Below are 16269 nucleotides of genomic sequence, written 5' to 3' on the forward strand. Positions count from 1 at the left end.
GAATAAACTAGACAGCTGAAAAAGGGAGACAAAAGAGAAGAAAATCCCACGCAAACAGAGAACCAAAAGAAGAAAAGGGCTCACAGAAAAGGCAAAGAATAAATCCAGAGACACCACCTGAACACACTCTCGGAAAGGAAGGAAATTGAAATGCAAACAGTAACTCAAGAGCTCTCAACTTCAAGAGAGAGAAAAAAGAGTACCGGCTACCTTGAGATTCATAAAAATACGAAACCCGTATAAACAATTTTGTGCGAAAATTATGATGAAGCTTACCAAATTGACCCCCGCTTACACCTTGAGATTCATTATTTTGAACCTTAAGGCTCAAAAGTTCGTTGAGCCGATCATTCATGCAAATAAAACTCATTAAATTAATTTTATAATCAAATCACATTTATTTTGAATCTCAAAATTAAAATGTGGGCCATACTAACCAATCCTTTTTTCCAACTGGCACTCTGGGATCACTTTTGGAGTTTTGGTTGAAATCATTTTGGTTGGTCTAATAACTGAACAATTGTTTCATATGGGCAACTGTTTGGTCAGGTATTGGAGGCGTTTTGGTTGGTCCAATAAATAAACATTTTTTCCATAACTGGCAACTGTTTGGTCAGCTATTGGTGGCGTTTTGGTTGGTATTGTTTTCATAACTGGTCCCTGTTTTGTTAATTTGTTCTGCCAAGAAGTAGGCAGAGGAAAATTCGAATACTTTTTTGGTAGTTGGTATCCTAATTTGTGCCTGCGCCACCTACCCTTTTTTACTCGAACTGGTATACTGTAATTAGGAGCGTTGTAGAACATAGAGTTCGAGTTTGTAATCTTCTCTCCCGTATCGTTCTCTCTCCATTTTTCACCTATTGAGAGCGAATATTAGAAGTGAAAGGTAGCACATTAAGAAACACACCCTTTTTAATATATTTTCTTACAATACTAAAGTTGATAGTAGCATTTAGCAAGCAGCAGTTGCGGTTCACAAGGAGTAGGATGTAATTGATGCCTCAACTAAGCTCTTCGTAAGATGTATATAGCCCGTGAGGCCCAATTTCAATATTAAGAAGGAGGAGGAAGAAGAAGAAGAAGAAGTGGCTATCGGCAGCCAAAATGCACACATAACAACAAAACAGTGAGACTGGGAGTCTTTTGAATATCAGTATAGAAAGTCATGACTCGATGAAAAAAAAAGAAAGAAAGAAAAGAGGAAGTTGCATTTTCTATCCACAATGATAAGACGATAGTATCTGTAAATTTAATTGTTGGTTTAAGATGAATTATGAAAGAAATTCAAAGACAATATCATTCTGCATGAAAAATCTAGACACGAAATACAGGTTATCATTACCCTAAATCGTTGCTCGCTCTCAAATGTTTCAGTGGAATTACTACACAAATGTGGGATAACGTATTGCTTAATTCGTAGACCCTTTAGCAGTCAGCAAGCCCTCTAGGCTAGCTGGCAGTTCTGTTTCCCAAGCAAAACATTATATACCAAAGCTTTTGTATAATTTGTGTATTTAAAATCCTTGTTTGGTAATCTCTGCATCAACATAGCTATGATGCCAATGGATCCTCATCTTGTTGCCAACATAGCTTGGCATTGCTAATTACCTGAAACTGATGCCATGCGAATTATAAGATTCTCAAACATGTACGACAAAAAGTGGGAGGGCTTGGAGACTGTAAAGGTCTACAAATTAAGCAATACGTCACACATTCGTCATACAAAATGCCATATTTCGTCTTTTGTAAAGACATCACATGATTTGGGGACAACTACTTAGCAGCAGAGCATCAACTAGCACAGTACAACAAGTAATTGTCATTTAGCAAGTATAGTTGCACAGAATCTTTTGTATAACATAGTCTCGCTAAATAGAGGAAGCGCTTCATTAGAAAAGTTCAACATTATACAATACGAAACAGTGAATCATAATAGATTCGCTGCATGATGAATGCTACACACTAGTAATTCTGGTTTGTGTCAAGGCAGTTGCCAACACAGCTGAGGAGACCAAAACAAGGGTTTAAAAAACCAACCTTGTAGGTTTCAATGTTTGTTCACAGTGGCTAAACACTGTTCCAAGAAACTTTGGAGCTGTGACGAGTAAATTTCAGGGAAAGTCCTGTAATGGTCTACATGAGGGGATGACCCAAAGTTAAAAGACCACACTTTTCTTCCCATGCTCCTTTGCTCCTCAATAAACAACTCTACGGCCTGCGATGGGATGACTTTATCAGCTGTACTATACAGATAAAGCTGAGGGCATGGAGGCTGCTTCTTTGAGAGGGTACAGATGACCTTTTTCAGCCTCCTGTCAAGCAAGCAAGCAATTGATGTTATACATTTACACTACTTGCCATTCGGAAATATTTTAGTCATTGGTGGAGCAAAAATTTGGCTCTTTAAAATATAAAAGTTGAAGTATGGTAGGATATAAACAGAAGCACTTACTCATTTACATCAGGCAAGTTAAGAAGAAAGGCGAAGAGCTTCTCAAATGTTATTAGGAGCATGGTTTCAATTAACCAAGGTTCGTTTTGTTGAGTCTTGCAGAGACCTGCTTCAGTTTCTATTACTTCTCCAGCCTCAGCAGAAGTGGATGCTGATGAGCTGCGCTTTTTCAGCAGGGCAGTAGTAAATCCAGCTGCCCAGACCTGAAAAAGGTGAATGTCGATTGATGAATAAACAACCCTCCTTGCACAATCAGTAGAGACAAAAAAAACTAACACCTAGCATATTATGGATAGTGAACAAATAAAAAGAGTGCTTTTCAATTGACGAAAACTAAACAAAGTTTGCGCATCTGTACAAAGAATGGGTGGGTTTGGGCCAAAATGGAATTCCACGGTGAATACCATCGAAAAGACAAGGACGTGAATACAAGAAATAACAAGGAGTTAGACTGGTAGAGTTGTTCCATTAATGGACATGATGCCCAGCTTCGAGTCCTACTGCGGAGAGCTGCAACTTCCTCTTCCCCATTCTTGATTGTTGAAAAACAAAAACAGAAGAACAAGAACAAAAAGGAAAAACGCAGCGGACACAGTTTTTGCTAGTCAGTTAAGAAGGGGGGAAAAAATTGACCTCCAAGCTAGATCACAGCAGTTATCAGTTGAATGACTGAATCTGCTTAAATCATTTCAGATATTTGAAAAATGTCTGCACTAGAGTGAACTAGAGCGCTACTTCCGAACTACTATTTTCCTACTTAAGAAATTTTGTTGCTTGTTTGGGCTGGCAACCACATCAAAAAAATCTAACAGCAAAACTCTAAATTTGAGCGAAAACCAAGTCAAACATTTCAGACAAGAATGCCACCCAGTGAAAAGTATGTATTTTACAGGTTAACACGCATTAGAATGGAGTCATAAAAGATCAAAAAAAAGAAACGAGTGATTTCCTAAGGAAACGCAAAGGGTGAAACAAAAGGAGAACTAACATGAGTAGAGCCTCTACATTAAAGTGACAACAGCAGGTTAAATCAAGCATAAAACGCTAGTAGAAGAATAAATTAGGTCACGAGGTAACAGCATGTGTAGCACGTACAATTCGTCGAAAGCAATGTACCAGTTTCGGACACTCCCCGAACACGAACACCCTCAGGACAGTGTCCGGATTTTTTTGCTTTATTTTCTATTGGAAACTCTTTCGACAGGCTCGGTCACTCCAAGAACAAGCTCTAGACACGTGTCCAACACTAATTTTCAAAGTTTCCAATTTTTTTGCTTTATTTGTAGTTGGACACTCTCCCAACAAGCTAGGATATACCAAGAACATGCTCAGAACACTTTCTCAACACTTTGGAACAAAAACTCAACTATAAAAACATTTTAAGTGGGTTGAAATTACAGAAATCACAAGTTTTAAGGGCGGTGAAAAGTAATTGTAGGAATGTGGAATATTTTGGGCCCGTTAATTGTAAAAATGCATTGTAGGTATGTTGTTATAGATAAAATTGTATCTTTAAACAGATTCTTTTTTGTGTATTTTTTCAGAAGTATATATGTTCATTATATTGAGTACCCCTACCATGTTGTGTCCTTTATTTTTTTAAATTTGCTTGTCAGCGTGTCTGAGTCATTGCCAGTGTCCATGTCAGTACTAGATAGGTAACAACTCTGACAGTGTAAGAAAATATGCAACAAATCCACTATTTACCACCAAATTCAGAATCTATCCACTAATTTTCCAAAATGGAGTGGGCTAGTGTTTAAGGGTCAAGTACACTCTGTCCCCTACTCTTCCAATTTCACTTATCAAGCTCGCACACTTTCAGTCAAGTATCAATGACCCCCTTGTTGTTTGATTTTGTTAGTTTTCATTACGAAAAAATTTCAGTTCAGTGGTATTAGATTCAAATAATTTCGCTATCATAAAAAAATTCTTTTAAAATAGCTATGAAATCAATGAATATGGCCACATTTTTTCTGCACAAAAAAGCCGTAGGATTAGTTCCTTTTCGGAAAATGATTTTGACACTTCACTTTCTCAGAAATGCACTCCAAAATTTATCTTTCTAGAGCTTTAAAAAATTTATTACAAAAAATAAATTATACATCTATTGAGAAGGCATCAAGGAAAAGCTACCCATATGCAAATTTTGGAGTGCATTACAAAAAAAATGGAGTGCAAAAAATATTTCCTTTTTTATGGTAACTTTTTCAGCAAAAACAAACATGGCCATACATAAGAAGTAACTTTTTTTACTTAAAAAATATATGAACATCTTTTTTGCACAAAAAAAGATAAGAGTACATCCAGTTAGTACCTATTAATGGATTTGCAACCTAACTTGTGGTATTAAATGTATAAAGTGGCTATCCTCCGACTCAAACCCACAACCTATAAGTTGGTAGGCTGAGTTTTTGAATGACAACTGAACCAACACCACAAAAGGTACATAGTTAATTATTTTATGGTCATTTTCTTACAAAAAGAAAAGGTACATGGTCATCGTATTAAAAAAATAATCATACTTACAAAAGTTAACCATTTTTTCTTATGAAAAAAGATGGACATTTTTGTTGCAAAAAAAAGGTACTGTTTTATATATAATATCAATACAGTTCTTTTAGTTTCCAAAAGAATAACGGCTGAAGTGGGTTTTACTGAAATTAGAAGCGAAAACTGAGGAATTAGAAGGAATTGTTGTTGGGTTTCATGCAAGAAAATGGGAAAGAATAGAAACAGAAGAAACATGGGCAAAAGTGAAAAAGAACGATTATTGTTACCCACTTCCACAGGGGACGAAAAATTCCCTGCATATTTTTGGGAAACAAAAAGTTGATTCAAAAGACTTAGGAAGCCACATAAAATAGAGTAATATACTTTCCAACAATTTGTAGGACTTTCTGGCTAAACGAACACAATGTGAAATTTATGTCTCTTCACTAATTAAACACACCAAAAAGATATCATAATATTTACTTTCAAAAATCATAAAATCAAAGTAAATACCAAACCATAGAACTATGAACAAATCATAGAGGCAAGAGATGATTCTCATACCTTAGGGTCTATATTGGGGTCCCCTCCCGAATCAACAATGCATCCTTTGATCTTCATCAGTAGGTCCTCTCTACTGTGTAAGTTCTCAAGAATCGCTCCATAGCTGCAGAAACATCGATAAGAGAATGCTACTGAGAAATGAATAACGTAGCCAAGACAACAGGTTCAAATTCCAATATGTTGTTCGAACAATGTGGTTGCAAGCTGAATAAGATCCTAAGTATCCAGAACAATAGTCAAAAGCATAATTTATCTTTAAAATATGGATATCAAGTCTTAAAATATTATAGAAAATCAACTTGTATTAACCAATCAAATTTGTTAGACGAATTTCCGCCACCTTGTACAGAAAGAATATAACAAGCAAAAGCTGGGACCCGCCTTGGGTATGGATAAAAAAACTTCCTATAGTATACTATTCAATTCTTGACAATGAATTGGTTTGATAGGTAATGATTAATCGGATTTAAACCATTTCCTTATCCTAAATGATTGGAAAAAACGCTCAAGATCAAAACCTCAATTATATTGAGTTTTCTGAATCCAAATCTAAACCATGGCAAAATATGTTCATGGCAGAGTGGAAGTACTTTAAGTAATAGTTGGAGTAACTAAGCTGATATTGTCGATGTATCTAAACGCGGTGATTAACCTATGCAAACCAACCAAACTTTTTGAAGGTGTGGAAGAGCAAAAGCCACTCAAACCCATCTTTTTTGGTCAACCAACCACGAACCAAAATGTGAAAGAATAGAGATAGTTCTTTCTCATCATGTCTCACATAGGCTCTCAAACCAAAATGGAGGCACTAAAAAAGTAAATGACCTTTTCATATCAACATGATCTCGACAAATAAATGCATGTTTATAAAAGTTGCTAGGTGCTAACCAGCTAGCGGAGGAGCGCCTAGCGCAGGGCTGATTAGTCAGCACCTAGAGATTAGTCAGTTTTCTTAATTTTCTAAAAAAATAGGGAAATGATATTGGCACTCCAAAAATTGATGCAGACACTCCAAAAAATAAAGGAAAGTGACTTTGGAGTTACACTGATTTTAGAGTGCCTGCATCAATTTTTGGAGTGCCAATATCATTTCCCAAAAAATATTCCCCCTCTCCCCAGCGTTTGAGTAAGTAGAAAAGTTCATCGAATTGAACATTCATTGGTTGCATCGCTTCCTTCTTTTTAGTCATAATTCGTACTAGGTTTGCTTTGCTGCAATGTAGGTTTGCATTTGCTACAATTTAGGGATGTTGATTGTCGAGAAGTCAAAAGTCATTACGTATATTTTTCTGTAAAATAACACTTGATGCTATGTAATTTATACTATTAAATATTTAAATCCACAATTCAAAATCCTTACAAAATATAAACGCCGACAGTCCCTGCCAACTCGACTAATGCCGCCTAGCCAACTAATCGCCGAATAATCTCGCCTAGCAGCCGACAAATCGTCTCGGTGACTAAAGTAATGCCTAGGACCCTAGTCAAGGTCCGCCTAGGTTGACTTTAAGAACACTAAGTAAATGTTTATTGAGGTACTGAAACTTATAGTGGGAGACTTGGGGTAAAATCCAAAGTAGGGTAAAATCCACTCACCTCCCCTAATTTTCTAATAAATGCAGGCACCACCCTTGGAACTTTTGAAATGTCACTGCCTCCCTTGCTTTTGTAACTATTAATACCTTGTTTGGATGGTGGTTTGAAAAAATTTTAGTTTGGTTTTTGGGTTATGAGTGGAGAGAGAAATTAGGGTAATAATTGGAGATAGGGGTAATGAGTGAAGAGAGATAGAGAGAAAAATGAGAATAATGATTGGAGAGAGTAGAGAGAAATGAGAGTAATGAAGTAAGGATAATGAGTATTTTTTGAGTTGGAATTTTTTTTTCAAAATACCATCCAAACAAGGCATAAAAGATTATCCATTTCTGTCATTACACGCACTAATAGTGTGTTATGTCGCTATTCGATGACAAAAATGCAATTCAAAACACATCATTTTCCCCTTCCTAATCATTCCTGCCTATTTTCTTGTTAAGTAAAGCATAAATTTGTTTTGGAAGGATTAAATTTAAGCTTATAGTTGAGATACCCCACTGTCGCCTAAATTATTTTTAGTGCATTCTATAAAGTGTGAACTTATGCACATTTATTTAATGTTCTCACAAGTATAGTTATGCATTTTTTTTCTTATTATTTTCCTCAAATTGCTAAAAGTTGTCCTCAACATAAAGCCAATCCTTCTACTAGCCTGTTTGCACTCAATTGTCTGAGTCTTGTTTTGTCTTTCTTAGACAACTGGTACAACAAAATCCTGACGGGAGGTCAGTGACATTAGAGCCGTCCTAATATTACCCGTTTGAGAAAGGTAAACTATCATTTGTGGCTGATAATGAACGTAAAGTATACTCGTGGTTGCACACTGAAAAAGATTTTAGTTTATGAGACAATAATCTAATCAAAACCCTAACGCATGACTGCTCTTCAAATATACGTATTAACCCTTACCACAACATCTAAAATCAATTCTCCTAGTCATTTTCTTTTATGCCAGAGAAAACAATGAAAACGGATAAGCGTACTTCCGACAGACCAACATGATCATGCCCCATACATGATCATAAAAGTAAGTAAACTACATGTTGGAATAAATATCAATCAACCAGATCAAGTATACGAAACAATAAGTTCAAAGAGGTGATTAACCCACGCAAGCCAACCAGTATTACTGAAGGTGTGGAAGAGCAAGAGCCGTTGGCGCCCATCCTTTTCCGTCTCGGCCAACCACGAACCAAGCTCCTGCGCAAACGCAGCAATCCTCTCCTCCAACTTCCTCCCCAAATCGAATGAAAGCACGTTGTTGACCGAGGCAACGAACGTCACGGCATGAATCCCCCTCGCATTGTACATTTCCGCGTACCTCTTCAAGTGTTTAGGCTTGGCTCCCAGCCAACCCAGCAACACTACAGTCACTATAGGCCCCTTACCCCCGGCAACCCCCACATCTCCTCCCCCATTTGCATTTAGGGCCAAATTCCACTCGAACGACTTGGCAGTAGAATCTGCGAGGAATGGGGCGAAATTGTTGGTAGAGAGGGATTGGAAGAAGGTTGAGGGGGTGGAATTCGGAGGAGGGGCCGAGGAGGGAGGAGGGGAGGTGGAGTGAGAGGGATTGGGGAAACGAGGGTTTGAGGAGATTGCAAGGATGCGAGTGGAAGGAGAGTTCGGGAGTGGATAGATGGGGAGTCTGCAACGAGGAGGGTGGGGTTTGAGGAGGACTGAATTTGGTAAGTGACGATTCAGGAGGGAGGAATTGAGGATGATCCTGACCGAAGCTTCCAAAGGGGCTACCATGGTTTTGGAAAATTCAAAAGGATTCAAAGGCGATACTGTTCGTAGAGTCGGTCCCAGCCTTTTGGATTGTGGGATTTTGATGAGAAAAGAAAGAAAATGTTTATGATTTTCCAACAAATCTCATCATTTTCGTGAGAAATGGTGAGAGACAAATATACTACTCCTACTAGTTTTTGCCGTTGCGATAGAAACAACAGTCACTCGATAAGTCTAGTATAGATTGGGACTTGGGGGAAGGATTGTTTTTTTGGAGTGGTGCTCCTTGCACATATTTAAAATCTGTACTATAGCGTACAAATGTCTATTTTGGCCAGTTTAGTTCTCAAAAAACGATCGGAGCCGCTCATTTTATTTAAAGTACTTTATTTATGGTCCTTGCAAAAAATAAGCTCAATTCGGTATCGGTAAAAACGTTTACAAAACATCCAACTTTGTCACAAAATTCAAGACTAAATTCTAAAGCAAAGTTAGATGTTTTGTAAACGCCCTTACCGATACGGGATTAAATTTATTTTTTGCAACGACCATAAAAAAGTATTTCAAACAAAATAAGCGACTTCGATTATTTTTTAATGACCCAAAACAGACCCAAAAAGGCGTTTGTACGTGCTGTACAGATTTTATATACGTGCCTGTGTCATTTCTGTTTTGTTTATAAGAAAAAAAAAATGCGTGGAGACGGGGCCCACCAGACCCCTTTTAATACCCTTTCCGTTCAATTCACAACCCAAAGATGTAAGTGCATCCTTTACTTATTTTTTTTAAGCAAACAATTTAGGAAAAATGTGTTTTTACCCATTTTTAAATTATAGTACACATTTATTTATAAAACCAAATTTTCACTAAATAATAACGGGCAAAGCTGTCCTATAGTTAGTGAATATTGGGAGAGAACTAGTTTGGTGTCTCTTATTTTTTGAAGCTCTGTCACAAAAATAATTTTCTTAATTGCCCTCTAAACATAAGGACTATTTGGAACTTGCCATTAAATAATTGTTATGAATTATAGAATAATCAAATTTAAAAACACATTTGATGACTAGGGGTGTTACAAAACTTGATGAACCGAAAAAAATCCAAAAAAATGGACCGATTGATTCGGTTTTCGATTGGGGTGATGGCGGAATTTTTTCGAACCAACCGAACTGATTTTCTCGGTTTCCTGAAATTTTCACCGAACTTAACCGAATCGAACTGACCAAGTATATATTTTTATATATATACTTTAAATTAAATAGAAATTTTATATTTCAGGCGGACCGAAATTCCCGACTGGACAACCAAACCGAACCGAACTCAACTCCGGTCGGGATCGGTCCTAGAAATATTTGGACTGAACTGAATCGGTCTTTGAAAATCTCTCCCCAAACCGAACCGAAATCACCCCTAATTATGACCACCACTCCACTATCCCCACTCATCCTAAAATGTACCCACACCACCTTTTAGGTCATATTCCGTTAAGGTTTTTACTTTTTAAATACTTATTTTTTGCTTTACGAGACATGTCATTTTCTCAAAATACATCATTTTTAATTCAAAAAATTAGTACTTAATTTTTCTAAACAGGACGGGGCCTTAGTTTACTTTTATGCCAGAGAAAACAATTTTGAAACAGATGAACATGATCATGCCATATACATGCCCATATATAAGGAAAAAAAAAAAAAAAGAGAAAGGCAATATCTGGGGTAAAATTCAGTCAAACCATTACGGATCAAGTATATGAAAGAACGATTTCTTTTTTATCAGCTATGAAAGAACGATTCAAAGAGGTAATTAACCTACGCAAGCCAACCAGTATTACTGAAGGTGTGGAAGATCAACATCCTTTCGCGCCCATCCTTTCCGCTCTCAGCCAACCACGACCCCAGCTCCTGCGCCAACCCCGCCACCCTCTCCTCCAATTTCCTCCCCATATCGGACGAAAGCACGTCGTTCACCGACGTGACAAACGTCACCGCGTTCATCCCCCTCCCATTGTACATTTCCACGTACCTCTTCAAGTGCTTAACCTTGGCTCCCAGCCAACCCAGCAACACAACAGTCACCAGAGGCCCCTTACCCCCAACAAGCCCCACATCTCCCCCGTTTACTTTTCGGGCCAAATTCCACTCGAACGACTTGTTAGTAGAATCCGCGACAGTTGGGGCGAAATTGTTGGTGGAAAGGGATTGGAAGGACCGTAACGGGGTCGAATTCAGACAAGGGGCCGAGGAGGGAGGAGGGAAGGAAGAGGGAGAGGGACTGGAGAAGTGAGGGTTTGCTGAGATTGCAACGATGCGAGTGGGAGGAGAACGCGGGAGGGGATTGTAAGGGAGTCTGCCACGAGGGTATTTGAGAGGGTGGGGTTTGAGGAGGAACGAAGTTGATAACTGACGGTTCAGGAGTGGTGAGTTGAGGATCCTGACCGAAGCTTCCATGGTTTTGGAAATTCGAAAGGGGTCAGAGTCGGCCACCGAGGATCCGTTGGTAATGGCGAGCGTTGGCACTGAATTGGAATTGCAGAGATCAATGGCCATCTCTGGGTACAAGTGAGATCTCGAGTTCAATGCTCTCTCAATGTGCTAATCTAATTAACCATTCAGCACGGAGTATTGTTGCAATACTTGTTATCGTCAATAAGAAAAATTCTTTGGAAACATCGAATAAATCTATGATCAGTATCAGTGATGAGGTTATTCTCATTTCTTAATCAGCAATTTGTCGTAGTCGTACTATATTCTTTTAAGTTTTAATGCCGGTTGATTGTATTTTCTAACATTCATATTGTTTTCATTGTCCCGTTTCAATAAAAAAAATTATTGGTTACACTGTCTTCGGTTTGGAACACATTTGATTATTCATACGAGGGATTTACAGTTGTTTGACTTTTAATTAGTTTACCATATTTGGAGATATACAAAACTAGGGTTTTTAATCAGGATAATGCTAAAGCCACGACTACTTTTGATAATGCCACAATTACTCACGTTGGCTTCACATTTTTAACAGTTGAATGCTCTCGGTTCTCTTCCATCCATTTTGTATCTCTCATTCTCGTTACTCTCTGCATCCTTGTTTTCTTTCTGATCATCATCCTGTTGTTCTTCCCCAACACCATCGCAAAATGCATACTGCAAGTCAATAAAAGACTCCAACGTACATTTCGTCGATAATTTGATCTACCTTCGAAACCCTCAACGAACTCCTAAAAACAATAAAGCAGCAAACCTTTTGAATCGAAATGGTGATGGATTTTGGCGCAGCAATAAATTACTAGTAGACTATCTCAATGGTGATGCTGACAAGATATGTTCTTTTTGTTTTTTGAATGGTAAAAAAATATTGACAAGATATGTCAGCACTTCAAAGTTAGAATTGGTCGAGTCATCATGACCGGCGGATAAATACTAGCTCATCCAAGCCTCTTTCTCAAAAAAAAAAAAAAATTGGAGACAATAATCATTTGAAAACATAACAAAACCACTTTAGAGCCTTTATAGCAAAAAAACAAGAATACTCTCAATTAAAGACAGTTTTTCTTCAATGTTTAAACAAAAGCAACAAACATATTCCGAGGTAGCAGCAACTCCATTTATCTTCTTCATATTTGTAGAAAAATTAGGGTTCGTCCGTGCTTGAAGACACGACGCAACGCATTTTAAATGCAATTAAAATGAATTACGAAACTATTGAGCACCCCCGCCAACGAAACTGATTTATACGGAAATATTTTTTTAATCAGGTTCAAACAGAGTTCTTTTAATGCATGCTCGTGCCCAAAGACACAAATCGAACAATCAGCATACATGCAAATCAACATTGTAACCGTAAACAAAGTATCAACCTGTACATGTATACCGTGGGGTCGTTCAAAATTTCAAAATAGCACACACACACATAGAGAATAGGGAGGGGAAGGAAATCATTGCAAAATCAAACATCGACCCAAAGATAGAAAATCCTGTTACAGATTTGACAATGGTGGAAACTTTGCAATCTAAGAAAAAAAAATGGAGTCAATTTGGTTTCGAATTGGCTGTCATTGGGAGTGCTAGGACCGTGAGGGACACCACACACACAAACACACACAGTGATTTCAGAAAAAAAAACTCCCTTTGATTATATATTCACAAAATATACAATAAAGATGAAAAAACTCTCCGGGAACCATACGCCGATTCCTCTCCGGGAGGCCACAGACCGGCCCCCCCATGCTCGCCTCATCCCCTCCCTCACATTATGTCACGCCCTAACCCTAACAGGGTTTACAACTATATATAGGGGACTTCAAGGGTAAATACGCTCAACACTCAATACTAAGGGTGTTACACAAAATAACCCCACCACTATGGGTGGACCCCAACAATCACCCCCTCCACCCAGAGTGGGTAATCGTTGCATCCGTCTAGCCTCTCTAGCAAAGCGCCTATGTCACTCCGAGTCCAGCTGTCAGCACCCCCTCACCGAAGTACTCCTGCCTAACTAAATGTCTCCTTGCAAAACTAGATCTTTCGAGGCTAAACCCGCAGCGCTGTCCGGCTGCAATATCGACATCTCCGCCGATATGTAGCACCCTCTTGACCGAAGTGCCCGCATCCTGGTATCCTTACCAGGATGCAATACGTGACTTCATCTCTCCTTCTCATGCGGCCGCATACCATGGAGAGAATTCAATCACAAAATCCACAAAGGAAAAGATCCCAGCGATGCATCGTCTGGTCTCCATCTCCATCCCTCTGTCCAGAGCTCCCGTGAACATCTCCCAAACAACCAGTTGCCCGCCGTCTGCAGACTATTCCACACACAATCTGATTCGGTAACCGACACTCCTGTACATCTCAGGTCATGACTCCTCGTACTCCAGTGCCCTTCCTGTGTGTCTCTGCAACTTTTGTTTCATCTGTTCACTGTCACAAAAAACCCATACTGCTTGTCTCGTACCAAACATCAGCTCCATCTGTCTGTACTCTCCACAAGCTTGTATCTGTTGCCCATCATCATCCTCATATAGCCCAAATCACAACTGCAACTCCCGATGATAGGTCTTCGAACCCGATTGAACCAGACTGCCTCCGATCACTGTCAATCATCTCCGCAAACCGTCGCTCAAGTGAGTGCCTGTGTCACTACCAACCCGAGTGTATCCTTGCTCACTAGCTCTGCGCATGTTTGCCCTGATCAACCTCCGATCCCTGCAAGTCTGCTCTGTCAATCATCCATTCCGCCACTTTTCATCAACTCCCTGCGCTCCCGTCAGCTCTCCCCGGGTCTTCTCCTTGCCACTCGTTCATTCTCGTTCCATTCCTGGCTTTCCCCAACATCTAGGATCTCCATCGGAATCAATCTATCACTCTAATAAGTGCCTGTGTCAATACCAGACGAGCAACCTAGCCCGAATGTAATGTATCCCTACTTACTAGCTCCTCAACAGATCACACCGAACATCCATGCTGCTCAGACAAGCCTCCTTGCAATCCAAACCGCCTTCAAACACGCATTTTTTGCTCCACTAAGCAATCGCACCAGCCTAAGAGCCTCCAAACTGAAAACAGAGCACATAGTTGCGTTCGGAATGTCAAGATAGTCAAAATTGACTACTCAAACGCGAAAAACGGAGTCCAAACAACCCTGAAATCGCAAAAACCAAATCTGACCTAGAAGGCATTGACCTTGCTGACGTGGCACTGCTGACGTGGCGTGCTCCAAGGGAACCTGCAACACCAAATCATTTCCTTGGATAGCTTTTCCAACCCACTGACCAAGCTTCACGTGCTGCCTTTCCTTCTTCTTTTTTTCGTTTTTTCTTTTCTCCTTTTTCCAGGCAGCACCGTTACGAGAAAAGGAAGAAAAAACTGAACAGCGCGTGTACCACACGCACGCGACTGCATCTGACGCTCTTCACACGTGCCACCTTTGACCGGCGCGTGCGGTCTCCTCCGGCCACCTCCGGCGGCTTTCCGACCACCGTTGCAATCGCCTCTTCAAGCCCCATCCGACCCGCTGTGATCGAATGGCTCCCGAGCCTTCATCCGGTGACGAAACTCGACCCCGTCACCTCCTATAGACTCGTCTCAATGAGGTGCACAACCCTTACTGGATTGAGTTTTCAAACGGTTCGACCGAGAACCCAGCTTAGGCCTTGCTCCGTGCTTCCTCCTCGGGTGACAAAACACGAGGTTCGTGAGCAACTTTTTTTTTTCAGAAATCGAACCCATGGTTTTTCCGGTGACCCTCTTCTTCAACCCTGCTTTGATACCAATTGTTAGGACCGTGAGGGACACCACACACACAAACATACGCAGTGATTTCAAAGAAAAACTCCCTTTGATTATATATTCACACAATATACAATAAAGATGAAAAAACTCTCCGGGAACCATACGCCTGTTCCTCTCCGGGAGGCCACAGACCGGCCCCCCCCACGCTCGCCTCACCCCCTCCCTCACATTATGTCACGCCCTAACCCTAATAGGGTTTACAACTATATATAGGGGACTTCAAGGGTAAATACGCTCAACATCCAATACTAAAGGTGTTACACAAAATGACCCCAACAAGGAGTGTGTGTATTTAAGAGAGAGTGTGCCTAAAATAGACTTGCTTCGTGATTTAAATGAGAGAGAGAGAGAGAGAGAAAAAGAGGAGTCATTGATTGGATTTGTGACTAAAACTGATCTAGAAGGGTGTTCGTTCTCAAAGGGTGGTCGGTCTCAAAGAAAATCACAAGGGGGGGGGGGGCGTGGGCTTTGGGAGCGGAGAGCGAGAAAGAGAGAGAGAGAGAGAGAGATGAATTTTGAACGTGAGATCTGATTAGTGGCATTTGTGTAGTTACTATTGTTTGAGAGAGAAAAAGGGAGAGCCGTAAGATTTATGAAAAAAATAAATGGTTAGGATTTATAGAGAGATAAGATTCAAAAATCATTCTCTCTTATTATATAGATATAAATTTTCATATACCTAATGTTCATGTGGGATACAAATACTAGAGCTACATATTTTTTACCATTGAAATAGTTCATAACATAAGCATTTGCAAAATCTAATGAAAATAATAATATGAAGGAATATAATCCAACAGTTTAATGTTTCTGTATGGGAGTTACCCCTCTTTCTATGTAAAATGATCAACTTATTGGCTGTTAGTGCCACACTCTTTCATTAATCCTTTTAACTCATTTTTGTATTATGGTGTCTTTTAAATTTTTCCCCAAACTCGGGACAACTGTCTAGATGAATCTGTAGGCCATCACCTTTGTCTAACCAAGAAAATTTTCTAATCTTAAATTTACAATGTCATCACCTTTGTCTGACGTGTTTCTTCTAGTATTTTAACATGAAAATTTTATTGCATATTTTTCATGGGATTTTTTTTAGAATGGACTCATAATCTTTTCAAAACATATAAGCATGCTAGTTTTATATAG

The 16269-nt window shown here is 39.3% G+C and overlaps 1 protein-coding gene across 4 annotated transcripts; it reads right to left on the reverse strand.

Moving 5' to 3' along the window:
- Nucleotides 1–1220: 1220 nt before the first annotated feature.
- LOC131297909 (uncharacterized) lies at nucleotides 1221–11587 on the reverse strand. Of its 4 annotated transcripts, none has more exons than XM_058323113.1 (5): nucleotides 10649–11587; nucleotides 5510–5612; nucleotides 2453–2655; nucleotides 2038–2312; nucleotides 1221–1608 (listed from the first exon to the last, which is right to left on the reverse strand). In XM_058323113.1, exons 1-4 carry the CDS (start codon nucleotides 11380–11382, stop codon nucleotides 2048–2050), a joined length of 1305 nt encoding a protein of 434 aa, XP_058179096.1. In that variant the 5' UTR covers nucleotides 11383–11587; the 3' UTR covers nucleotides 1221–1608; nucleotides 2038–2047. The 4 variants fall into 4 exon arrangements, with proteins under 4 accessions (XP_058179096.1, XP_058179095.1, XP_058179093.1 ...); XM_058323112.1 differs by having other exon boundaries at nucleotides 1222–1614; nucleotides 10649–11586; XM_058323110.1 differs by lacking the exon at nucleotides 1221–1608 and having other exon boundaries at nucleotides 1797–2312; nucleotides 10649–11585.
- Between the last annotated feature and the right edge of the window lie 4682 nt (nucleotides 11588–16269).

The sequence above is a fragment of the Rhododendron vialii genome, chromosome 8a (assembly GCF_030253575.1).
Source record: "Rhododendron vialii isolate Sample 1 chromosome 8a, ASM3025357v1".
NCBI lineage: Eukaryota > Viridiplantae > Streptophyta > Magnoliopsida > Ericales > Ericaceae > Rhododendron > Rhododendron vialii.